The 25,064-nt window shown below is 43.1% G+C and overlaps 1 protein-coding gene across 1 annotated transcript; it reads left to right on the top strand.

The window, feature by feature from the left end:
• Nucleotides 1-93: 93 nt before the first annotated feature.
• ankle2.S (ankyrin repeat and LEM domain containing 2 S homeolog) lies at nt 94-23,873 on the top strand. Its single transcript, XM_041580321.1, has 13 exons — nt 94-712; nt 2,118-2,585; nt 7,490-7,684; nt 9,660-9,850; nt 10,527-10,715; nt 10,819-10,941; nt 11,061-11,127; nt 11,359-11,528; nt 12,156-12,262; nt 20,060-20,244; nt 20,687-21,305; nt 21,849-21,980; nt 23,414-23,873. Exons 1-13 carry the CDS (start codon nt 529-531, stop codon nt 23,700-23,702), a joined length of 2,919 nt encoding a protein of 972 aa, XP_041436255.1. The 5' UTR covers nt 94-528; the 3' UTR covers nt 23,703-23,873.
• The last annotated feature ends 1,191 nt before the right edge of the window (nt 23,874-25,064 follow it).

Here is a 25,064-nt window from a genome sequence, read left to right as displayed (position 1 = left end):
TTATTTTTGCCACTGGCTAACATCGTACCACAGTTTTTGTTTTGTGCTTCTCAGGCACCAAGGGACAGCCATGCTGGCTGGAGACAGCGGGTCCTAACAGATGGAACCGGAAGTGTAGCTTGCGTAGAGCGCCCTGCCCTCAGTTGGCTACTGGAGGAGGAAGTAGGGTAGGGCTGGAGTTTGGAGTTACGTCTGTGAGAGTGTAGAGCGACAATTGACAACTTAAGTGTTGTCGTCATTGTGGCTTTAGGTCTATGAAGTGAAAGGGTTAAGTATTGTTTAGCGAAGACCATGTGGTAACGTGGGGCCCGATTACAGGAGAAGCTCATATACAGGGCGGCTATTGATGTTCTTTAGTGGTTTTCCTGAAAGTGTTGCCAAGGGAAGAAGAGAACGAAGTCACTGACAGGACGGCGTGATGTGAAAGAAGCCGCAACTAAAGGAGGGGATTAAGCGAGTTTCTTTGAGAGGCAGAGTCTCGGGTGAAGGTGGCTCTATAATTAGTGGGCCGTGTTATTCCTGCTTGTCATGCACTTCTCGTGGGACAGTGTGGGGAGCCTGCAGGTCGCGCTGGCCTGTGTACTGGTGCTGCTGGCGACTTGTCTCTTCCGTCTGGCAGAAAGGAGGCGTGGGCACAAGTGTAACAGCGACGAGCCATGTCTGTCCGACCCACAGGCTGGTACTGAAGTGCAGCTGGGTGAGGAGAAGCCCTGTACGTCACACATTCACGTAACTTGTCTTCTTTGCAGTCTCTCAGACCTATGGCATTTGTGTTTTATTATTGCACATATTTATTGCACATATCTATTGCCTGTCATGCTCTGCTGAATACTTATTCTGGAAAAATCTGCTAATGAAATCAATTTGACAAATCACTTTGCTTAATTATGAGTGAGGAAAGCCCTATGTGTATGTGCTGCCCCTACTGCCTGAATATTCCCTCCTGCCATTTGCCCAGCATATATGTCAGTCAGTTTTGTTTGCTTGGTGAAGCACTTTGTAGGAAATCATTTCTTCTGACTGCATAGTTTAATTGGGATTTCAGACTGGCTGTATCAAGCAGTATTTTAACAGTACAGATGTGTTCTTTAAAGGGATACTGTCGCGGGAAAACACATCCGTTAATAGTTCTGCTCCAGCAGAATTCTGCACTGAAATCCTTTTTTTAAAGGAGCAAATATTTATATTTAATTTTGAAATTTGACATGGGGCTAGACATATTGTCAGTTTCCCAGGAGCACTCAGGTCATGTGACTTGTGCTCTGATAAACTTCAGTCACTCTTTACTGCTACAATGAAGACTTGAGTGATATCACCCCCAGCAGCCCATCAGCAGCGAATCAACAGAACAATAGGCAGCTAACCAGATAGCAGTTGACACATTGCTAAAATTGCTCCCTAGCCTCCCCTAGACATGAGAATATCACCAAAGCGAAAGCCCCTGCTTTTTCCTGTTTGGCTGCTATTCTCATGTCTACCACTAGGTGGGGGCTAGGGAGCCCAACCCAAGTCGTATACTTCAATGGGAAGGAAACAAACAATAGGGGGCAGATTTATCAAAGGTCAAAGTGAATTTTCGAATGAAAAAACTTCGAATTTCGAAGTTATTTTTGGGTACTTCGACCATCGAATAGCCCAAATTTGACTTCGATTCGAATTGATAATACTTCAAATATTCAACCATTCGAAAATCGAAGTACTGTCTCTTTAAAAAACGTTGACACTTTGCCACCTTGAACCTGCCGAATTGCTATGTTAGCCTATGGGGACCTCCTAGAACCTATAGCCAGTATTTGGCTAAGTTTTAAGAAGTCAAAGGATTTTTTTTGTAAAATTGTACAATCGTACGGTTCGAAGTACGATCTTAAAAATCCTTCAACTTTGAATGTCAGACTACTCTATTTGATGGTTGAATTTCAACGTTTTGTTTTTTTTTTCACTTCGAAATTCAACCCTTGACAAATCTGCCCCCAGCTGTCTCAAAGCTCAAAATCAGGCACAAATAGGCTTGCCACCTGGTCGGTATTTTACCGGCCTGGGGTATAAGCATGTATGAATAATGTATAATGTTGAGCCAGATCATTTATTTGTGGCATTAAAATATATGTTTATCTCAGTGGCACAGAGTATGGATATTATCCTCAGCCAGCTGAAGCTCCTTGACCCTGACCAGCTAAGAGAAGAAATATTAAATGCTGGTTTGAAGTGCGGACCAGTCACATCCACAACAAGATTTATATTTGAGAAGAAACTAGCACGCGTGTTACTGGAGCAACAGGGAGTGGGCTTAGAGGACACTTCAACTCTCTGTGATGGTAATGCCAGTGTGTCTGATGGGAATGCAGGAGCTGATAACAAGCAGCATACACTTTCCATTCAGCAAAAAAACTGCTCGGAAGATGGGGACTTTGGGTACAGTCTTGGACTAAATCCACCTTCAGAAGAGACCACACTGGCAGATAAAGGTTTCACAGAGAATAATGGAAGATCATTAGATGAACACCAGACCTTCACCCCAACACCTAAGGATCCATCTCTGTTCTATGCAGTTTGTCCTGTCTATGAGGAGACCCTTAATAAAAATGGTAAGTATCCATTCTGTGGCAATGAAAGTGGCAGTATACCAACTTTTAACATACTCTTTTAACAATTTACTTTAATTAAGAAATTGGTTTTATTTCTCCCCTTTCTCGCATTCCTTGGCCTGCCTGGGCATTTCTACTTCCTCAAACAAGCACTCTCAAACCAAATCCCATCCACTGACAAGCTCTCTGTATAATGAGCTACTATGTTTTAACACATGTTTTACCAATGAATAGCAATTTAAACAAGCACTGTCTATTAATGAGAATATTACAAATTATTCATACAAAGGCTTATGCACTATATTTGACAAATGTCTGATTCAGAATAGGGAATTTTGTATCGAAATGCACATTACTCACTTCTTTGCTTACTAAGCTACCATGAGGGCAGACACTAGCAGTGTTGACAAAACATTCATTTTATGCAGGGTTGCATAGGTTTATACATAACTTTAATGCTTTTCATTAGTTTTGGTAAATAAATTAAAATAACCAACCCCCCCCCCCCCACTCAGCCGCACGACTTAACAGGAAGTATTTTTATTACATATAAATGTCATTGTGTATGTGTGTATTGTATGTGACTGGTATTAGAAATATTAAAGTATGTCCTAGTACCTCCAAATTTCAGTGTTCCCCATCTTAAAGGTTAAGAGTCAGAAGAGGAAAAAAAAAACTTTAAATAAATAAAACATATGAGTTGAGAAGTTGCCAAGAAATGGCCAGTATTACTTACTAAAAGTTAACCTAAAGGAGAATGAAAGATCACAGTCTAAGATTCTCCCCAAATGTTTGTTAGATGCCCCCCTCCTGAAATGCAGGATCAAAAAATAAATATTTGGTCTTGTTTTATGTCTTCGGTACCTCTTAATCACTGATCTAGAGTTTGTGGCTACCATCTTTATTCATTGCGTATCACTTCCCCTCTCTGTTTCTCACAAACTGCACATGCCCCCAACTTAGTACTTCCACTGACCCCTATTTTTCATGAGATGTAACGGTTGCAAATAAAGAATTCCCCCTTTCAAACAGCGTCACGTTTTTTCAGGACAGAAGCTTGAATAGTCCTCAGTAAGCCAAAATCAAGTGAAGAGCCGAGGCTGTCAGATTGCTATGGGTGGTGCAGAGCTCCGAGGAGGAGTTGAAAAGTCTGCAATGTTCAGGACTATTGTGTGACCTAAATCTCATCACGCAATGCTGAAGAAAAATAAATGTATTCCGCATTCACAGGTCTCTGAGAAGACTCAAAGGTTTCTGTAAAAATGTTTCTCTTGCCTAGATTGGGGGGACACAGGCACTAAAAGGACACTAAATTCCCTTCATCCCTGCCTACCTCCTCAATCCTCCATTTTCTTTTAGAAAACGTCCTCAGAAGGAGGACGGACACTTCGTGGCTGGTAGCAATGGTACAGATTTAAGTATGATGCCACTACTGGGAGGGTATACCTTTTATTGAGCATTCCTGGCTGGCACAAGGAGGTAAGTCAATTCCCTCCTCCCTCCCCCCATTACTTGCTGCCTGTCAGCTCTGCAGAAAGGCATTTAGTTTCACTTTCACTGCTATTCTCTGTCAGAGATTTCCATAGGCATTTAGTTTCACTTCTATTCTCTGATGGAGAATTCCCTACAGGGGGACATAGGACACAGCTTCTTCTATCACTCTCCCTCTTGTGCCTGTAACTACATTTTTACCTTCCTCCGGGGTTCTCAGCGCCATTTCCCAGCGACCTTTCGTGCGACTTTGTGGCACTGCGCCTATTTCACTGCGCACACGTCACTGCACACGTGCCTCACGGGCGCCATCTTACTAAGGTACTATACCAAAGCCCTGGAAACCTCTCTGGCGGCCATTTTGGATCCGCATCTCTCTCCAGCACTGAGCGTTTCCAGCCTCACTGTCTCTCACAGAAGAACAAGGCACCATTCCTTCCTACCTTGGTGAACAGGTAGTTACACTTCCCTTACTCTTTCTCTAGGGGATTAACACTTCACTCTCTCTATGGGACCTACTGTGGGGTTTTTCACTACTTCCCTCTGTCTCCACAGATCACACTCTAAGGGAGAGGTGGTTCACTCCTCTGAACTCCTAATATTCCCCAAAATCTTTACTTACTGGGTGGTACTTTCTACATAGTATAGCCATGACGGGCAGGGCAGATGACCAGTACTGCACGTACCACCAATGCAGTTTAGTATTTGGCATGGGCTACTTGCAGACCTAAATTTGCTAGCGTTTCGGCTGAGCCAATATGTGAAGCCTGTAAGACTGCAGCAGTCACTGCACAATTACAATCCCACACAGCCCTACCAGCCAGCTCTGCGACAGCTACGGCTAATCAAATGAGCTCGGATTCTGAATTGGTGTGCGCCCCATCTCTAGCGGGTCTACAAAACCTAGCCAGAATTCCAGAGACTCTAGATAAGGTCCTACAGCACCTATCTACACAGCCTCACAGACCGGTCACTCAGCAGTCGGCCACAAAGCGACCTCCCCTTTCCCCACCTGTTTTGGCTGATGAACAGGAATTCAGGGTATTCACAAAGGTCATGGCTGCGGCTCTAGAGGACCTGCGACTGCAGGGAGTGAGTGTCATACCATACCTGGACGACCTACTGGTAAAGGCCCGTTCCATGGCACTGGCCACAACTCATCTCCAGACACTAACGCTGTTAGGCTGGCAGATAAACTTCCAAAAATCTCGACTCATACCTTCTCAGAGTACAGAATATTTAGGGCTTGATCTAAATTCTTCATTGGGAAGAGCCTTCCTTCCCCAATCCAAGATCACCTTAATGCAGGGGCTCCTGTCAGCTCTGCAGAAAGCGGATCAGGTACCTTTAAGATTCCATACGCGCACCTCCACACCAGAGCCTTACAGAGACTGATACTCCATCACCAGAGGAGGAACCGACCGGACCTAAACTGCAGGATTCCCCTATCAGAACTAGTTTGAACCTCAATCAATTGGTGGCTTCGACACAACAACACTTCAGTCAGGAAAACCCTTCCCCAATCAGCAGTGGACAGTCATCACAACAGATGCCAGTCTACAAGGTTGGGGAGGAGTATTGGGAGACCTAACAATACAGGAACATTGGTCACAGAAAGAACAACTAATCCCCATCCTGGAATTAAGAGCAATCTACCTCTCATTGCTCCACTGGTCAGGCAGACTTCAAGATCTACATGTAAGAATACAGTCAGACAATGTGACAGCGGTGGCTTATATCAACCACAAGGAGTCAAGTGGCCCTCGCAGAGGCACAGCAAATTCTTCTGTGGGTGGAAAACACAGTACCAGCTATCTCCGCAGTTCATATCCCTGGAGTGGATAACTGGATAGCAGATTTTCTCAGCCGAGAGACCTTAGATCAGGGCGAGTGGAGCCTACACCCAGAGGTTTTTCAACTGATTCTGGCAAGGTGGGGCACTCCGAAAAAGACTTAATGACATCCAGGTACAACAACAAGCTTCCGAGGTTCTTCACAAGAAGCAACGACCCTCTGGCCCTAGCAGTGGACACACTGGTGGTTCCGTGGCAGCTTCACCTAGCATATGTCTTCCCACCACTGACACTTCTGCCAAGGGTAATCAAGAAGGGTAGAAACACTTCTAGTGGCACCCTACTAGCCACACCACACTTGGTTCGAAGAGCTCATAAGTTTATCAGTGGCCGCACGATTCCACCTTCCAGACAGAATGGATCTATTATCTCAGGGACTGATTCTCCACCCGAGTTCACCATGGCTGGCTTTAACGGCATGACACTTGAAGCCCTAATCCTAGCCAGATCAGGAGTTCCAAAAAAGGCCATACCGACCTTACTAAGGGCCAGAAAGCCTGTCTCCACATGCATCTACCACAGGGTATGGAGGACATTCATATCCTGATGTAAATCTAAAGCCAAAGTACCCTATTGTTATTCCTTCAGGAGGGCTTAGACAAAGGGCTGGCGCTCAGTTCACTGAATGTTCAGGTATCAGCCTTATCTATCCTTTTTCAGCAGCAGCTTGCTATGCTGAACAACATCAAGACCTTCCTCCAGGAAGCATTGAGGATGATACCTCCATACCTTAATACAATCCCTCCCTGGGATCTCAATATGGTACTTTCCATATTGCAGGAGCAACCGTTCGAGCCATTGGATTCAATTCCATTAGCCATCACTTCGGCTAGACGAGTTTCAGAACTAGCAGCTCTATCCTGTCGTCCACCATTTTTGATTTTCACAAGGACAAGGCGGTGTTGAGACCTACCCTGGATTTTCTTTTTCACTAGGGGTAAAAAGTCCCGCCCTCATGGGTAGCTTTGGGACGTCCCCATGGTGCCTGTGTCCCCCCAATCTAGGCAAGAGAAAAATAGATTTTTGTACTTACCGTTAAATCCTTTTCTCTTGTCCTACATTGGTGGACACAGGACTTCCCTTCCTGTATTAGTTCAAGTTAACGTTGATCAGTTAATAGCTTATATAATTATTTTTGTTCAAATACCAACAAGTTCAAACAGCAATGCTTAGCTTGCATTGGGAAGGTGCTCCTTCTCTTCACATGGGCAATTGGTAGGGCTCGTCATCTCTTCTTCGGTCAGAAAACTGAGGATTGAGGAGGTAGGCGGGGATGAAGCCCGGAGGAGGAGGAGCCACTTTAACCTTTTAGTGTCCTTTCTCCAAGCAACATGGCGCCTGTGTCCCCCAATGTAGGACAAGAGAAAAGGATTTAACAGTAAGTACAAAAATCTATTTTTTTCATCTATTCAACAAGTTGCATTGTTTTTAACGTAGGCCATATGAAAAATCTAAGCAAACCAGAGCCTATTTTGTTTTTATGCTAGTGAAAGTCCTGATAGACTGAGATGAAACTGAAATGTGTTTCATTGATATTCTGCCATTTTGTTTTCTTTGCAGAAAAAGTACACATTTATGCAGACAAGAAAGAAATGCTTCAAGTGGTTAAGATGTTAAAGGGTTCAAGATTTAATTCCTTTGTCTCCAGGGAGGATGCTGAGAAGTTTGCAAGAGGCATATGTGATTACTGCCCATCACCTAGCAAGTCTTCTGTGGCCCTGTCCCCTGAAGAACTTTCACCAGCTCTAGTGAGAGGTAAGAATCCACCCCCCCTCATAATTTTGGCAGTAGAAAATAAATGGGTACCTAAGGGTGAAGGAGAGACAGCAGAATTTCTGGCACAGAATAAAATACAACAATATAACCGTGTGCTTCTCTCATGTTAAAAAGCAAGCCAACACAAATGAAAATAGATTTTTTTAAAAGTGGTGCATTTTTTTTAGTGTACGTGCAACTACACGTCTCAGATGAATGCATCTAACTATAGAAAAGTGGTAAAGCAAGTGAGTACACGGCCAGACAAGTAACTCCCACTAGTGTCTCTGTAGCAATAATCTAGTAAAAATTCACATAAGCATGTAGTTCAGAGTTCACACACTTGTATACCAAAGAGTAATTTGATTCTGGAAATGCCTACGTATGATCTATATGTGGGTTACCTTGACCTTGAAAAAAAAAAGAAACCAACTATGGTCCAGTAAATACAAACATACAGGCTTTATATCCCTACTTGTAATTACTCACAGGATATCCATGATTGTCAGGCACATAGTTGCAATCCAGGCTGTTCCCCCTCCTCTGTTTCACCCTACTTTATTCCTCTGTGCAGGCACTCTGGCCACTTTTTAAATCCATTTTTGGCACAGAACATGAGGGAGAAAGTCTGTTTCTGACTACATACATTGGCAGTAGATCACCACACCAACAAACAAATGGGGATGACAATTTTTCACTATCTATAGGTCCCTGGTAATGTCTCACCTTGAGTTAGCAGTGTGGTTTCGGCTTCAGTCCTTAAGAAGATATAAATGAACTGGAGAGAGTGCAGAGACTTAACTGAACTGTGTGTGTATAAATGCACTGGGGTTCATTTGGAGGGATTAAAATTGATGGGATTTTTTTCAACCCAATTTAACTATATAACTATGAGTGATGAGGCTCATGGACTGGAGGATGGAGTCATGAAGAGGTGTATTGGGGTGATGGGAAACTGGAGAAAAAAATTGTAGATAATAGATTTGTGAGGCAAAATAGAAATAGAAGTGGGTAGAGGGCTAGAGCCCCTTTGTTTCCCAGGTGGTACATGGGGGTTAGTTTAATTTAAATTAACTTTTAGTATCTTGACTTTGGTGTTCTGCAGAAGCTGTCTGTTGCTAGGATACAATTGTTCCTAGCAACCAGTCAGTCATGTAAACGTGCAGGCATCCTGTTTCGAACTTGTTAGATCTCATCAGTGCAAGATATTGGAACATGGTTCTGAGTGGGTAGGACTTGGACAACCAAATGTGTGGTTGGACAACAAACAAATAAATAGGTAGATTATTGCTCAAATTCAGAAATAATGTGATTGCAACAGCAGGGTGGTTGCAGTTACTAGTATAGTCTATGGAATGGTATTTTCTAGCATCTGTTATCTGAGCAAGAAATCACATGGGCAACAAAACACTCTGCCATTGCTGTAACTATGAAATTCCCAATTCCTTGGGGCTCTGGACTCCTTTTTGTCCTGTCTATACAATGACTACCTAGGACTTCTTCTGCAGTATAATAAGTTCCTTCTTTAGTTGTACCTTTACTCTAGTTACAGAGGGCATGCAGGGCCTGAGGGTAACCCTTCTTAGGCTTATAGCTGCAGTTGGAGTGAGGCTGCTTGTTTTTTTGGCTAATAAAGTGCCCTAGTGTAGAATTATTTTGTAGCTCCCTACTTCATGGAAAATCATATGATGAAAAGTCAAGTAATGGTTCCAAGATTGGAGTGATGAGGCTTAAAGTTTCTTGGCCCAATTTTGGTTTCTGCAAAAAAGGTGGTTGGTTGCATTTCCCGTTATAAATGTATTGATAACACTAGGTTCTACAAGTAAACCACGTCTGTGTATGTATATATATATATATATATATATATATATATATATATATATATATATATATATATATATATATATATATATATATATATATATATATATATATATATATATATATATATACATTTTTTTTTTTTCATTTTAAGATGAAATCAGCTCTCAGACTGAAAGCATCAACAAAGAGAGGGCGAATAATTTCAAGAGTCCCAGGACACAAGATCTAACCGCAAAGCTGAGGAAGGCTGTAGAAAAAGGAGATCTATCTACTTTTTCAGATCTTATTTGGACCAATCCACGTTATCTCATAGGCTCTGGCGATAACCCTACTGTAGTTCAGGTAGTGTAGCACCAAAATCTGGCAGATTGGGTTTTTCCTGTCTTATTAAGGACCGCATTGGCTAATTGATGCAGTCCTTGCTCAAGGGGCTTGTATTCCCACCATTGCAATCTAATCTCTTGGTCCAAGTGCCAATGATCTGGTTAAGACTGGAAATCGAATTTAGACTTTAGGTGGGGCATATTGGGGGAAAACATCTGCTTAATTGGTGACTTCACCAAACCAATATTAGTTTATTGCCAGCTTTAGGCTGATGAGGTTAGGAGTGTGGTTCATGCTTTACCCTTTTCTTGTACACTAACATAAAATTGGCATGAATTGCCAAATGTTGGTGAATGCTACCATAAAAAGTGACTTTGAAGTATAAGGTATAGTCTGCTCTAATTTTACACTTTTGTAAATCTGCCCCTTAGTATAATGTGCTGAAGCTACCATACTGTGGTTTTCTCCCAATGGAACACATGATCAGTAGGCTTATTTGTGCAAATAATACCGTTACTGGATGTTATCCATTTTAGGATGGGGATTAATCTTGTGTGTGTGTTTGTGTATATATATATATATATATATATATATATATATATATATATATATATATATATATATATATATATATATATATATATATTTATTTATTTTGTATTATATCTTTCCTCCTACCCCTCTCTTACCGCAGGAAGGGTGCAGGTACAATGTCATGCATGTGGCTGCCAAGGAGAATCAGGCTGGTATCTGCCAGCTCCTCTTGGAAACCTTGGAAAATCCAGAATTCATGCGGCTCATGTACCCTGATGATGATGACCTCATGCTACATAAACGGATCCAATATATTGTAGATCTGTATCTGAACACTCCAGACAAGATGGTAGCTATACCTCAGATCTCCAAAAGCCGCTTCCATAAGCTTGCTAGTAGCTCACCTTCTGCTTCAAAAAAAATAAGTTGTATTTTGCTTACATTTTTTACAGGGTTTTGACACTCCTTTGCACTTTGCTTGCAAGTTTGGGAATGCTGATGTTGTGAGAGTGTTATGCTCACATCCCAACATTTTAAAAAATCCTCGAAACAAGTATGAACAGACACCAGAGGAGGTATGTTTCTGCATTGTACAGTGGCTAACTATCTTTGTTCCTGGATACAATTGCAAAGTAGTGTGTTGTAAGGCCTATTCAGATTTTACTTTGTGTAATATTCAAATATCTGCTTACAGGTTGTCTGTCAAAGAAGCAAAAATAAATCTGCAGATCTTAAGAATCGGATGAAAGAGTATTTGAAAGGTTTGTATTCAGCCTAAACACCAGTATTCTCAACCCATCTCTTTCCCTGGTATTCTGTAAAGCTGTCACAGTGGGCCAAAGCCTGACCAGCAAGGAGAATGGACACATAGTGAGGACAGTATTTGGCAGACAAATATTTTAGTGTTGTATTATGGCCATTACTGTGATTTACGCTCTTGTCCAAAAAGAGAGAACACTTAAGCTGCCATTAAAACAGTTTGCTTTCTCTAGGTCTTTTTTATGTGCCACTACTACGGGATGAGGACAACTCTTCATTTCCAGTTATAGGAGCTCCTTGGTCTCACGAGAAGCCTGACCTATTCCAGACCAGATTCTCTGGCAGTCCCAAAGATCCACTGTTAACTGTGAGAGCATTTGCCGGCCCTATGAGTCCTTCTAAGGTAAAAAGTTTTTTACTTTGTCTCCAAGCAAAATGTCTTGAGTGTGCACTATGATATGATAAAAACCAGGGCACTCTTCAAAGAAATGTCACTGGAGAGAGCATACAGTTGTGTTCAGTCCAATATCACTAACCTGAGACAATCAGTTTTTGGTAGAATTTATATTTCTACATAGCAAATAATTTGCAAGAAGGTGTAGTAGAGTAATAGAATACTGACATGCCCAACAGTCATGTTATAAAATCACAGAGGCAGCACAGAGAATATCATAAAATGGGGGCTCAGGTTAAAAGATGTAAAAGGGCAATGTTTACTTAACTATATATTCCAGTTTGATAAGATTCTTTAATATGCCACTTAACATGATATAAACTATCCGTTGCTTTAGTATTCATTTTGGGGTATAGTTTTCCTTTAAAGGGGGTGCCGTTCTACTTAGAGGGTTTCATACAACCTGCTCAGCCATAATCAGTGAGTGGGATCTGTAGGTCTTGTAGATCTTTTATGTTCCAAAAGTGAAGTGAGTAAGAGGGTAGGAGTAATTTGCCTGTGAGACCATGTTTTTGGCAGTACTGAGAATTTGTTGTGGTTATCATCAATGTATATATATATATAATTTATATAAAGGCAGAGGATTTCAGAAGAGTTTGGAAAACCCCACCACGGGAGAAAGCTGAATTTTATCACAAAATCAGAAAAACAGACCCAGAAAGAGGAGCAGAGAGAGTGGGGAGGTAAGATGCTTTTCTTGTTTCCCTTTTTCCCACGAGATGTGTAATAAATATACAACTTGTAAGATTCAGTCCTACATGCTTTACTTCGAGCTGCCTGGGGTTCCTATGCCCAACTGGGGAGTCTAAGGTTGTGTTAAAATTTGTTCTTCAAGAACTTACAAATTTCTTGACAATAAATAGGAAGATTTTTGTACTTACCGTTAAATCCTTTTCTCTCATCCTACATTGGGGGACACAGGCACCATGGGGATGAAGATCCTGCCGCTTGGAGAGTGGACACTAAGAGTTAAAGATGACTCCTCCTCCTCCTCTGGGCTTCATCCCCTGCCTCCTCCTACTTTCTCCAGTTTCTGACCGAAGAAGGAGTACCATAATATCACCCAAAATACAGAGAAGGAGTCTCCCACCCTTAAAATTAACCTATTAACCAGTTTGAAAAATCTACTCCCAACGGGGAGAAAAAACTCCAGATGACCTAAGGTCCATTTTTATTTAAACCAGGGAGGGAAGGCCTGTGTCCCCCAATGTAGGATGAGAGAAAAGGATTTAACGGTAAGTACAAAAATCTTCCTTTCTCTCACCTATATTGGGGGACACAGGCACCATGGGGATGTCCCAAAGCAACCCCTGAGGGCGGGACCTTACCCCTATAGTGCTCACATAAGAACTGTTTGTAACACCTTCCTCCCAAAGCTGGCTTCAGCTGAAGCTTGGGTGTGCAGCCTGTAGAAGCGCGTGAAGGTGTGTGGAGAAGACCAAGTGGCGGCCCGGCAGACCTGTTCAGCCGATGCTTGGTGCCGAACAGCCCAGGAAGTGCTGACTGAACGTGTAGAGTGGGCTTTGATTTTGAATGGTGTTGGTTTACCCTTTAGTGCATAAGCTCTGATGATTGTGGAGCGAATCCATTTCGCTATGGTCGACTTAGCGACCCTCATTCCCCTTTTTCGACCTTCTGTAAGGATGAAGAAAGAATCTGTCTTTCTAATTTTCCTTGTGGCTTCGAGATATGCCCTGAGGGCTCGAACAACATCCAACTTGTTTAGGCGTCTCTCATGAGCATTCTTTGGTTCGGGGCAGAGCGATGGAACAACTATGTCTTGATTCAAATGAAATTCCGAAACAACCTTCGGCAAAAATTCCGGTGTTGGTCTCAGGACCACCTTGTCACAATGGAATATCATGAACGGAGACCTGCACGATAGCGCCGCTAGTTCGGATACTCTTCGGGCCGATGTGATAGCCAAAAGGAATACCACCTTCTCCGTAAGTGTGAGTAGTGGAATTGTATCTAGCGGTTCAAAGGGTTCCTCTTGAAGAACTGACAGTACCAAATTTAGGTCCCAAGGAGGAACAGGGTACTTGTAGGGGGGTACTAGTCTAGTGGCCCCTTGTAAAAACGTTTTGATGTTGTCTCCAGATGCTATCTTTCGTTGAAAAAGGATAGAAAGTGCTGAGATTTGAACTTTCAGGGAACTTAAGGCTAACCCCTTTGAGAGACCCTCTTGGAGGAAGGATAGAATGTCCCTGTCCTCCGCCTTCCTTGGATCTGTTCCTCTCAACTCACACCAAGTAATGAAAGTTTTCCAAACTCTGTGATATATTTTAGCAGAAACTGGTTTCCGAGCTCGCAACATTGTGGGTATCGCCTCTCTGGGAGCTCCAGAAGCCTCCAGCACTAAGGCTTCAAGAGCCACGCCGTTAAAGCCCACTGATGTAAATTCGGGTGGGCAATCGGCCCCTGTGTAAGTAGATCTTCTCTCAGAGGAAGATGTAGTGGCATGTCTCCTGCCATGTCTACTATCTCCGCGAACCAAGGCCTTCGGGGCCAATAGGGAACCACCAGGATTGTATGATTCTTCTCCTTCCTGATCTTCTTCAGTATTCTTGGTATGAGAGCCAAGGGAGGAAATACATAGGCTAACGAGAAAGTCCACTGGATCACTAGGGCGTCGACCGCCCAAGCTTGCGGGTCGATGCTTCTGGCTACGAATCTTGGTACTTTGTGGTTGTACCGAGACGCCATCAAGTCGACTTCTGGTAGACCCCACCTGTTCACGATTAGTTGGAAGCTTTCTGGGTGCAGGCTCCACTCGCCCTGATCTATCGTTTCTCTGCTTAGGTAATCTGCCTTCCAGTTGTCTATCCCTGGTAGATAGACTGCCGATATTGCCGGAACGTGTTCCTCTGCCCAAGTCAGAATACTTCTTGCCTCTGCTAAGGCCGCCAGACTTCTTGTGCCTCCCTGATGATTTATGTAGGCCACTGCTGTCACATTGTCTGACTGTACTCTCACTGCTTTTCCCCGCAGAAGGTCTGTCCAGTGTTGTAGGGAATATCGTATCGCTCGGAGTTCCAGTAGGTTGATGGGGAGAAGCTTCTCCGATTGGTTCCAGAGTCCCTGCACTGTGTCTTGGTCTAGGACTCCTCCCCATCCCCGTAAGCTGGCATCTGTTGTTAGTATCGTCCAACAGTGTGAGGGGAAGGGTTTTCCCTGTGTCAGCCGGTGAGGTTGCAGCCACCAGTCCAGGGAAAGATTGACCTGCTCCGGAATCGCAACTTGTCTGTCTAAGTTTTGTCGATTCTTCCTCTGGTGCCGTAGTATGAGCTGTTGTAGAAGTCTGGTGTGGAGCTGAGCATAAGGTACTACGGGGAACGAAGCCACCATTGTGCCCAACACCTGCATTGCTGTGCGAAGCGGGATCTTGTCGGATGTTTTGAGGTACCCGATCCTTCTCTGAAGGACGCTGACCTTCTCCATTGGCAGAAAGGCTCTCTCTACTCTGGAGTCGAGAACTACACCTAGGTATTCCATTCTCTGTGCTGGGAGTAATGTGGATTTTTTGTAGTTGATTATCCAACCCAGCTGAGACAGTACCTGTATGACCTGAGTTGTGTGATTGATCGCCACCTTCAGGGAGGGAGCCTTCACTAGAAGATCGTCCAAATAGGGGATCACCTTGATTTCTCTGAGTCTGAATCCCGATAGTGCTGCTGCCATGATCTTCGTGAAGACCCGTGGAGCCGAAGATAGACCAAAGGGAAGAGCTACAAACTGCCAGTGCTTCCCTGCTGCATGGAACCTCAGAAATCTGTGATGGGCTGGGTGGATGGGAATATGGAGGTATGCGTCTTTTATGTCTATTACAGACATGAATTCGTCTTTTTCCATGGACAATAGGACGGATTGTATTGATTCCATCTTGAAATGGTATGCCTTGACAAACTTGTTGAGAGTCTTTAGGTCTAGCACCGGTCTGTAAGAGCCATCCTTCTTGGGTACGATGAATAGGTTTGAATAAAAACCCTTTCCCCTGTCCGAATGTGGGACCGGTTGGATGACTCCCGAGTCTGCAAGATCGAGTATAACCCTCAGAAATGCCTCTCTTTTGTGATTTCCTACTGGAACACGGGATATGAAAAATCTGGTTGGAGGATGTAGATCTAAGTCTATAAGATATCCTTCTGATACTATTTGGAGGACCCAGTGGTCCCTGACTAGACTTCTCCACACCTCCCAGAAGGCCCTTAGGCGTCCGCCCAGACGAGGCCCTCCAGGGGTGGGCACATCTTCAGGCAGAGGTAGACTTGTCCTGGGGGGGCTTGGCAGCTCCCTTGGAAGAGGTCCAGGTGGACTCCCGCTTGTTGTGGTATCTCTGGCGAAAATTCGTGTTTGACTTCTCAGTCTGTGGTTTTGCTCTCTGTCCCTGCCGAAAGGGCCGAAAAAAGGGTCGCCTCTTGAAAGTAGGTCTCTTAGGTTTACTTTGTGGAAGGATAGTGCTCTTACCTCCTGTAGCCTGAGAAATTATTTTGTCAAGCTCAATTCCAAATAGTTGTTTCCCCTGAAAAGGTAGACTCACTAAGGACTTCTTTGAAGTAAAATCTGCCGACCAAGTCTTGAGCCATAAAAACCGGCGAGCCGCTATGGATTGTGCAGAGGTCTTGGCGACCAGTTTGGCCGCATCTAGTGCTGCGTCACCCAAGTAGGCTGTGGCGTCCGCTATCTGTGAAAGTAGAAGATCTGTAGTTGGATCCTCAGAGCCCAATAACTGTGCTACTTGCTCTACCCAGACCTCCATCGCCTTTGCCACCCATGCGATGGCAAACATAGGTCTAAGGGCTGTTCCTGACGTAGTGAAGATTGACTTACAAAACCCCTCTAGTCTCTTGTCAATTGGATCCTTAAAGGATGCTGCATCCGCTACTGGGATGGTGGTGGTCCTAGAAAGCCTGGATACTGGAGGGTCGACTGTAGGCGGGGAGGACCACAAGTCCATACATTCCTGAGGAAAGGGATAAGACTGGGTGAAGCGTTTTGATATTTGAACCCTATGATCTGGAGCTTTCCACTGAGATCTGACTATCTCATCTAACTGCTCATATGCTGGAAAGACATAGGAGGTCTTGCGTTGTCTCTTGAAAATATTCTTACCAGCCTCAGCTGTGGTAGAGGCTGTGTCATCGATATTAAGGGTCTTTAGAACAGCCTGTATTAACCCCTCCACCTCCCCCTGGGTTCTGGGGGTCTCCGGGTCTGGCTCAATATCTTGTTCAGAATCATAGTCTGTGAGAACCTGTCCTTCCTCATCGGAGGAGTTAAGTAGGCCACCCCTAGGTCCCGAGGGAGAGTCAGGTGGTCGCTTTGAAGCAGTTGGTCGCCTATCGTGGGCCTGAGGAGGGTTAGATAGGTGTTGCAGGACCTTGTCCAGTGTCTCTGGAATGCGGGCCAAGTTGTGAATGCCGGCCAAGGATAGAGTGAGAGCACGCATAAGGTCTGATTCGGAGCCCTGAGGTGCTGTAGTTTCTGAGTGTGTGAGTGGAGCAGGGTCAGAGGGAGGGCTGTGAGAGGCTATGGTGGGTCTACATGCTGCGCACACCGCCTCAGTTGAAGGAGACAAAAATTTTTCTTTGCATGCTGCACATGCCAAATAGGAAACCCTGGTTGTCCTGCGTGCAGGTGCTGAGGGTTTAGCTATGACTGCCTCCTCTGTGGTGTTTGACATGGCTGCCTGAGTAGTGGAGGCAGGGGAAAAAACTGTGGGCCCGCTGTGAGCAGAAAACGTCTGCAACAGATAAAATATATATATTTAATTATTTAATATATCTGCCACACAAGAACGCAGGGTGCTTCCCCAACACTAACCTGAGGCGCTAGCAGCACACCGCTGTCGAGTCAAGATGGCGGCGAAGGAAGAGTGAGCGTGCGCATGAGCAGCGTCGGAAATGCAACGGCGCCTGAGTTAGTAAGGCGTCCCAAGATGGCGCCGACGTCAAGCAAGGCGCCGGCGTCCCAAGATGGCGCTGGAGTGATGAAAACGCCGCAACTAAGATGGCGGAAGAGGTCGACGGCGCCTGACTAGTAAGGTGTCCCAAGATGGCGCCGACGTCAAGCAGGGTGCCGGCGTTCCAAGATGGCGCTGGTGTCCCAAGATGGCGCCGTGTCTGCTCGAGACACCGCAACCTAAGATAGCGCCGGCATCCCTGTGAGAGCGCATGTAAGGTGTTGCTAACGGCGCCCCCTGCTCCCTCGTTCCTGTCAGAGGAGCGATGCCTCTATAACTATCTGGGGAACCCCTTAGAGGAGAATATACCTCTAGTACTCCCTGGGGGTGGTGAAAAGATTTTTTTTTTTTAAATAAAAAGGGTGGGAAGCAGGTAGATCTCCTACCTGTACAGCCAGGGATGTGTGCCCATACAACGACCTCCCCTGTCGATAAGCTGGTGCAGACCTCCGTGGAGCCAGGGCCGCCATTAGAAATCACGGGGCCCCGTACAACAAAATTTTTGGGGCCCCCTGGGCCCCGCCCACACTGACGACCAAGCTCCGCCCCATATCCCGCCCACATCGCAGTTAAAAGACCACACAGACATCAGCGCTAAAAAAGTAACCCCCCCCCACACAAGTTGTAAAAAGCTATTGATGGTCAGGGCCCCCTTATAAAAAAAATTGGGGCCCCAAAAAAAAAAAATTAAAATTTTTTTTTTTTAAAAACATTGGTGGCAGGGGCCCCCTGTTAAAAAAAACTTGGGGCCCCAACAAAAAAAAATGTAAAAAAAACTAAAAAATAAACAAACATTGGTGGCAGGGGCCCCCTTCTAAGTTAAAAACAAATTGGGGCCCCAAAAAAAATTTGAAAAAAAATTAATTTTTTTTTGAAAAAAAAAAAAACATTGGCGGCAGGGGCCCCCTTATAAGTTAAAAACAAATTGGGGCCCCAAAAAAAAATTAGAAAAAAAATTAATTTTTTTTTGAAAAAAAAAAAAACATTGGCGGCAGGGGCCCCCTTATAAGTTAAAAACAAATTGGGGCCCCAAAAAAAAATTTTTTTTGAAAAAAAAATTTGGAGAAAAAAAAATTTGGAGAAAAAAAAAAAATGGTGGCAGGGGCCCCCTTACAAGTTAAAAACAAATTGGGGCCCCAAAAAAAATTTAAAAAAAAAAATAATTTTTTTTTTGAAAAAAAAAAAAAACTGGTGGCAGGGGCCCCCTTACAAGTTAAAAAATTTGGGGCCACCAAAAAGAAAATTAATTTTTTTTTTTAAAAAAACCCAAAAAAAAACAATGGTGGCAAGGGGCCCCTTACGAGTTAAAAAAAAATTGGGGCCCCAAAAACAAAAGTTTTAAAAAAAAGATTGGTGGCAGGGGCCTATAGAATATTAAAATAATACATTGGTGGCCAGGGGATTAAAAAAAAAAAACACAAACTGGTGTTCAGTAGAATTGAACTCATGGCTTCAGTACTTCAACTTCGCCTCCTTTCGTGACTTCGGGTCTTTTCACCGCTTCAGGACTTCGGCTTCGGCTGTTTTCGTGACTTCGGGTCTTTGCGCTGCTTCAGGACTTCGGCTTCGGCTGTTTTCGTGACTTCGGGTCTTTTCGGCGCTTCGTGACTTCGGGACTTTGGCTTTTTCCGTGACTTCGGGTCTTTTCGTCGCATCGGCTTCGGCTTTTCGGCACTTCCGCATTTGGCACTGAAGAGGCAAGACGTACGGCTCGGGCGCTCGTAAGGGGGGCCCGGGTCTTCAAAAAAATGCAGCGCTGCCGGGCCCCCCTTCATGCCCGGGCCCGGTACGCTTGTCCCCCCTGTCCCCCCCTGATGGCGGCCCTGCGTGGAGCGGTAACCACAGCCTCAGGGGGGAATGTGGAGCTTTGCCTGCAGCCTCCGTAGAGCGGTAAGGCAGTTGGGCACCATTGAAGATGTCTGGCTGAGGGGCACTGGATACAAGTAAGCGCTGTCCCCCTTGTGGCATGACCCGCACCGAAGTTAGATCATTTGCTCCAGCCACCGTGATGTCCATGTTCTCTTCTGAGGACACTAAAAGAAACTGGAGAAAGTAGGAGGAGGCAGGGGATGAAGCCCAGAGGAGGAGGAGGAGTCATCTTTAACTCTTAGTGTCCACTCTCCAAGCGGCAGGATCTTCATCCCCATGGTGCCTGTGTCCCCCAATATAGGTGAGAGAAATTCTATTTATCAGAGGTTTTCATCGAATTGTATAGAGCCAAAAAAATGGATTTCTCCACTGTTCAGAAAATAATGGGGGTAATTTATAAACCTGGGCTAATATGGCAGCTGCTATCCTAAAGAAACAGAGTTTCTAGAGCTGTTTATTCAGGTATGGTAAAGAATTCTGCAGAATAAATATAGTGTTATAGCTTGCACTATTGTGGCTAATCTATTGGCAATAAACTGCTTCAGTAGCTTTACTTCTCCTTTAATTGCATATGAAACCCTTCCACATTTTTTTTTTTTTTTATCTAACCTCTGATGTTCATAACAGCTAATCTATATAAATATTGTAGAGTGCTCGCTCATGAGCTGGATGTGCCTTGGGTGGAATACTGGGATTTCCTTGGCTGCTTTGTTGACCTCTCTTCCCTGGAGGGTCTGAGGAAGCTGGAGGAGTATCTGAGCAAGAGAGAAACAAGTGAGAGAGCACAGCTGGAATCAGACTATGAGATGTGTAACAAGTTTAAGACTCCTTCAGGTAATAAAACAGAAAGTAATACTTACGGAAGAATAGACTATGAAAATATTCATTTTGTGCATATATTTATTTTTTTATTTTAGTTTATAAAAATACAAAGTTATGCCAGTCCAGTCAAGTTCTATTTTACATTAATAGCTTATTATAAAAACATGTAAAATGTTTGCATAGTGAAAGCCAATATTCGAATTCCATGGCTGTGATTGGAGGGAAGCAGATTACTGCAACGTTATTTAAAAAGTACATGTAGCCAGGACCAGCAGTGCAGGTAATGTATAAGGACGGACAGATGCTGCTTTTAATAGCAATTACTTTTTAATGTGGGTTTAAAAACCCCTTTTAATTGTCTTCCTTCTATTCCTTGTGGCCATAGCTGAATCTGTAAGTGACTTGGCCTTTCTGCATTGTATTAATCTGCAATATCACTTGACTCGCTCCACAGAAAGGCGCAAAAAAATGTGCAATTCCATATCTGTTGGAGCCTTTCTGGATGATGAGGATGATGCGAGTTTGGAAGAACTCAGAAACCGTCAGAACTCAGCGCTAAAACACAGTAACTCTCAATCAGAGACAGTCACAGAGTGTATTATGGACCCCACCAGTGCAGTTCATAGCAGTGACCAGCAGAATGGTATTAAACCAGGATTCTGTAGTCCATTAAGCAATGATCTGGATCTTCCTGAGAAAAGTAGGCATAAAGGTGTAACGGAAGGAATGATATCACCAGTCTCTAACCTTATGGCTGATTTTGACAAACTGGCAGTTGACAATGAAACATGGAACATAAAGTCTGTGTCCTCAAATGATGAAAATGTAATTATAACTAGTCAAAGCCAAATGGCTAAAGAAACTGAGCACAATTTACATGCTGGTTCATCTACAAGGACAGATGGTTCAGTATTATCACAGCTGATGCCAGAGCTCAGTCTGCAGGATAAACATTCTCCTCCCAGAAACCGCATTGGTCTCTCACCCCTACGTGCCTCGTCACAGTCTTCCATTCATCTGGGTATGAAAACTCCACCCAGAAACCAATGTAACAGGAGAATCTTCCTGCTGGGGTACGTAACTATTGAGTGCTGAGCCATGAGAACACTTTAGCAAATGAATACATGTATGGGACCTGTTATCCAGAATGCTCAGGACCTGGGGTTTTCCAGATAACGTATCTTTCTGTAATTTGGATCTTCATACTTCAAACTTGCTAGAAAATCATGAAAACATTAAATAAACCCAGTAGTCTGGTTTTGCTTCCATTAAGGATTAATTATATCTGTTTGGTAATAAACCTTGTACATGGTCCATGAACAAAAAGGAAATCCCTATGGAGTCTATGGGAGATGGCTAGTCTGCAATTCAGAGCTTTCTGGATAACGGGTTTCCGGATAACGGATCCCATACTTATACTGATTTAAATGCATGTTTATTTGCAATATTACTAATGTGTGCCTTTTTCATGTAACTTTATATATAAGATGTCTGTAAGCATGGGCCAGTTTAACTCATTCTAAGACTTGGAGTGTGTGTGCATAGTCTCTATAGCCGATAAATGTTGGGTTTTTGTTTAGGGGGCAGTTTGATTTACTCTTGTGACATTCTTTCAGAGACGAACCTTCCAAACTAGACAGTGATGTTCTGTCAGCAGTGGAAAATGTTGAAATCGATGGACACCAGTACCCCAGTATTTCTAAATGGAAGCAAGTTGTGTTGTCATATCCCAATACAGCTCGCCAGAGGTATGCTTATGTTTATAATTATTGCAAATACTGTTCCCTATTGTCATTCCCCCATTACTTTTTACTTCATAGGCAGCTCCAGCCTGCTCTCTTGCCTGTCCTGAGCCCGGCTAGTAATTATAGTATTATAATATAATATTATAGTGAATAAAATACCCCCTCTTGTAAATTAAGGATATCATAAGTTACAGAGGAGTTTCACAACCATATAAAAACACAAGGCCGAAGGAACTCCAAGGTAACTTCTAATATCCTCATATTTTGCAACATGGGGTACTTTATTTATTATAATACACAAGTTTCAGTGAGTCATGTGACAGAAATGACATCACTACTCACCGACCGTTTATAAGGAGATAATTTACAAGATATTCATGGCTTTTGTGTATTAAATGTATATATATGTTTCTCCATCTGACCCAACGGGGGTTATTTATCAAAGTCCAAATTTATATCAATATTTTCTGCTACAAACTCCGATCAAATCCGCTCGGGTTTTTTACGCTTATTTATTATTACATTTTCCCGAAAATTTGCTTTCATATTTTCACGTTTTTTTCTGAATTTTCGCCCGAAAACTGGGGGTATTGCACGAAACCCAGTGCACATCAAAAAATCATTGGGTCTGAGATGCCGGATTTTCAGGTTTGGACTTTTCCATCCTCAGGGTTTAATAAATTCCAAAAAATTTGTGATTTTAAAGTCTGATTTTATATATATTTTTCGTGATTTTTGCATTCGGAGTTTAGTAAATAACCCCCTACCTCTCAGGGCAGGACAGCTGGGGCTTAGTTGCTCCCATCTAATTTTTCACAGTACAGGTATGGGATCCATTACCTGGAAACCCGTTATCCAGAAAGTTCCAAATTATGGGATGGCGGTCTCCTATAGACTCCATTTTATCCAAATAATTTACGTTTTTTTAAAATTATTTCCTTTTCCTCTGTAATAATAACACAGTACCTTGTACTTGATCCAGACTAAGATAGAATTAATTCTTATTGGAAGCAAAACCAGCCTATTGGGTTTATTTTAATGTTTAAATGGTTTTCTAGTAGACTTAAGGTACAAAAATCCAAATAACTGAAAGATCCTTTATCTGGAAAACCCCAGGTCCCGAACATTCTGGATAACAGATCCAATACCTGTATAACCGTAGGAGAATCCACCAATCTAATAAAGGAACATCCCTTCATTTTTCTGCCGTTGCCTTCTGCTTATTTATACAAAAAAAACTAAAGGGGTTACATACAGTGGGGGAAAACATTCTTTGGTTTGTCCAGATTAGATTGGATTGATATTAAGGGCCTATGAACCTATTATAAAATTTCACTCCCAGTCGTGACTTGGTAAGAAATCCGCAAAGAATAGTCTGGGGTCAGAAATGATCATGTAAAATCTGTTAAACCTACTCTTCTTTCACACTGTTGCAGTTGGCCAAGTCCAGCACGTCTGTCAGGTAGAAGTAAATCCCAGATGTTCTGTTCCAGTTCTCCTGGAAGCCATGTTTATTCTACTCCTGGACAATACAGTCCCATTCTTGGAAGCCCTGGGAAATACATGAACACTTGTGATGATGGCAGCCCAGGGAGATACAGCCCTGCCTATGCCAGTCATTTCCAACGTCTTCAAGTCCCACACTGGGCTCAAGCTCCACCACATGTGATGTTATCGGAGAGAAGAGCCGAAACAGAGGAAGTGTCTTGTGAAGACTCTCTTTAAAGTTTGATGATTTGATGTTTTGTTCCTAAAATAAGAAGCAGATCAAGGGGTCTGATACATTTATTCTTCATCACTGCAGGCATCTTTATTGTAGGGATGCACCGAATCCAAAATTTTGGATTCGGCTGAACCCCTGAATCGACCGCATACCGAATCCTAATTTTCATATGCAAATTAAAAAATTTTACTTCCTTGTTTTTTGACAAAAAGTCATGCGATTTCCCTCCCCGCCCCTAATTTGCATATTTAAATTAGGATTCGTATTGGCAGAAGGATTCTAATCTTGTTTGTGACTGTATCAAATTCACCAGACCTCTTATATTTAAAACACACTTCCCTTAATATTTGTCAATGGTTACTTAGTTTCTATTTATATCTATATAGACTGTTATAATCGCAGTCAGGCAATGCGTCCGCTGAAACTAGATAGAACTAGTGACTCTCGTTTATAGAGCAATAACTTCCAGTTTCTCTAGGTGGTTTTTCACTTACACAGCTGATAATACAAAAAAGAAATTCCAACAATACTATGTTTTAGCTATGTACAACAAATATTTACACTTTTATGGTTCACCGTTTTTGATCTGTTTTAAATGTATTTTATGGAGCCCCAAAGTGTTGCACTGTATATTTAAAAGAAGAAAACTCTATCTAAAGTGTTTGCTTGGCTATTGACAACCCCATAGCCAGTCACATATTTTAACCACAGAATATACAGTTGTTCATGCACAGCCTGAACTATCTGACCAGATTTATTCCAGTAAATAAGATTGCTGTATTGGACTACTTGTCTGTGGCCTATTGTATGACTGAAGCTTGAGTAAAGTGCAGCCTTGCTGTTCAGGTCAGTGGTGTGGATTTAGGGATCCAGTCGGGGAGTAGCACAAAAGTTGGGGTCAGGGCACACTCTCAGATTCGGGGAGATTAGTCGGCCAGCGACAAATCTCCTCTTCTTCGAGCCGACTAATCTCTCCGAACTGCCTCCTGACGGCTAGAATGTAAATCGCCGGCGGGATGTCACTCTGAGCACTTGGTTTTCCGAAGTTGCCTCGTTAGGAAACTTCGGGCGACTTCGGGAAAACAAAGCACTTAGAGTGTCATCCCGCCAGCAATTTAGAATCTAGGAGGCAGTTTCCCCAAATCTGAGTGTGCGAATCAGATCCCTAGTTTGCATATATGATAATTGTCCAGTTATCCAAAGTTTTAAAGTCATATAACTTTAAGAGTTTGTATTCTCTTTGATTGAACACTAAGGATATTTAGCCAAATCTTGGCTTCTGTCCATCACTATTACAAGCTACCATCTGAGCAACCTTAAAGGGGAACTATTGTGAAAATGAGAATTTAATATAAGCCTCGTCA

The sequence above is a fragment of the Xenopus laevis genome, chromosome 1S (assembly GCF_017654675.1).
Source record: "Xenopus laevis strain J_2021 chromosome 1S, Xenopus_laevis_v10.1, whole genome shotgun sequence".
Taxonomy (NCBI): domain Eukaryota; kingdom Metazoa; phylum Chordata; class Amphibia; order Anura; family Pipidae; genus Xenopus; species Xenopus laevis.
Note: the sequence above shows the minus strand (reverse complement) of the source record. Positions and strands in the feature narration are given on the sequence as shown.

What these genes read in the sequence shown, in the direction of transcription:
- ankle2.S (XM_041580321.1), top strand. Translation starts at nt 529, where the DNA reads ATGCACTTCTCGTGGGACAGTGTGGGGAGCCTGCAGGTCGCGCTGGCC. An exon ending in TTCACCAGCTCTAGTGAGAG is followed by an intron (nt 7,685 to 9,659) that starts GTAAGAATCCAC and finishes TTTCATTTTAAG; the next exon opens with ATGAAATCAGCTCTCAGACT. An exon ending in GCCCTATGAGTCCTTCTAAG is followed by an intron (nt 11,529 to 12,155) that starts GTAAAAAGTTTT and finishes ATTTATATAAAG; the next exon opens with GCAGAGGATTTCAGAAGAGT.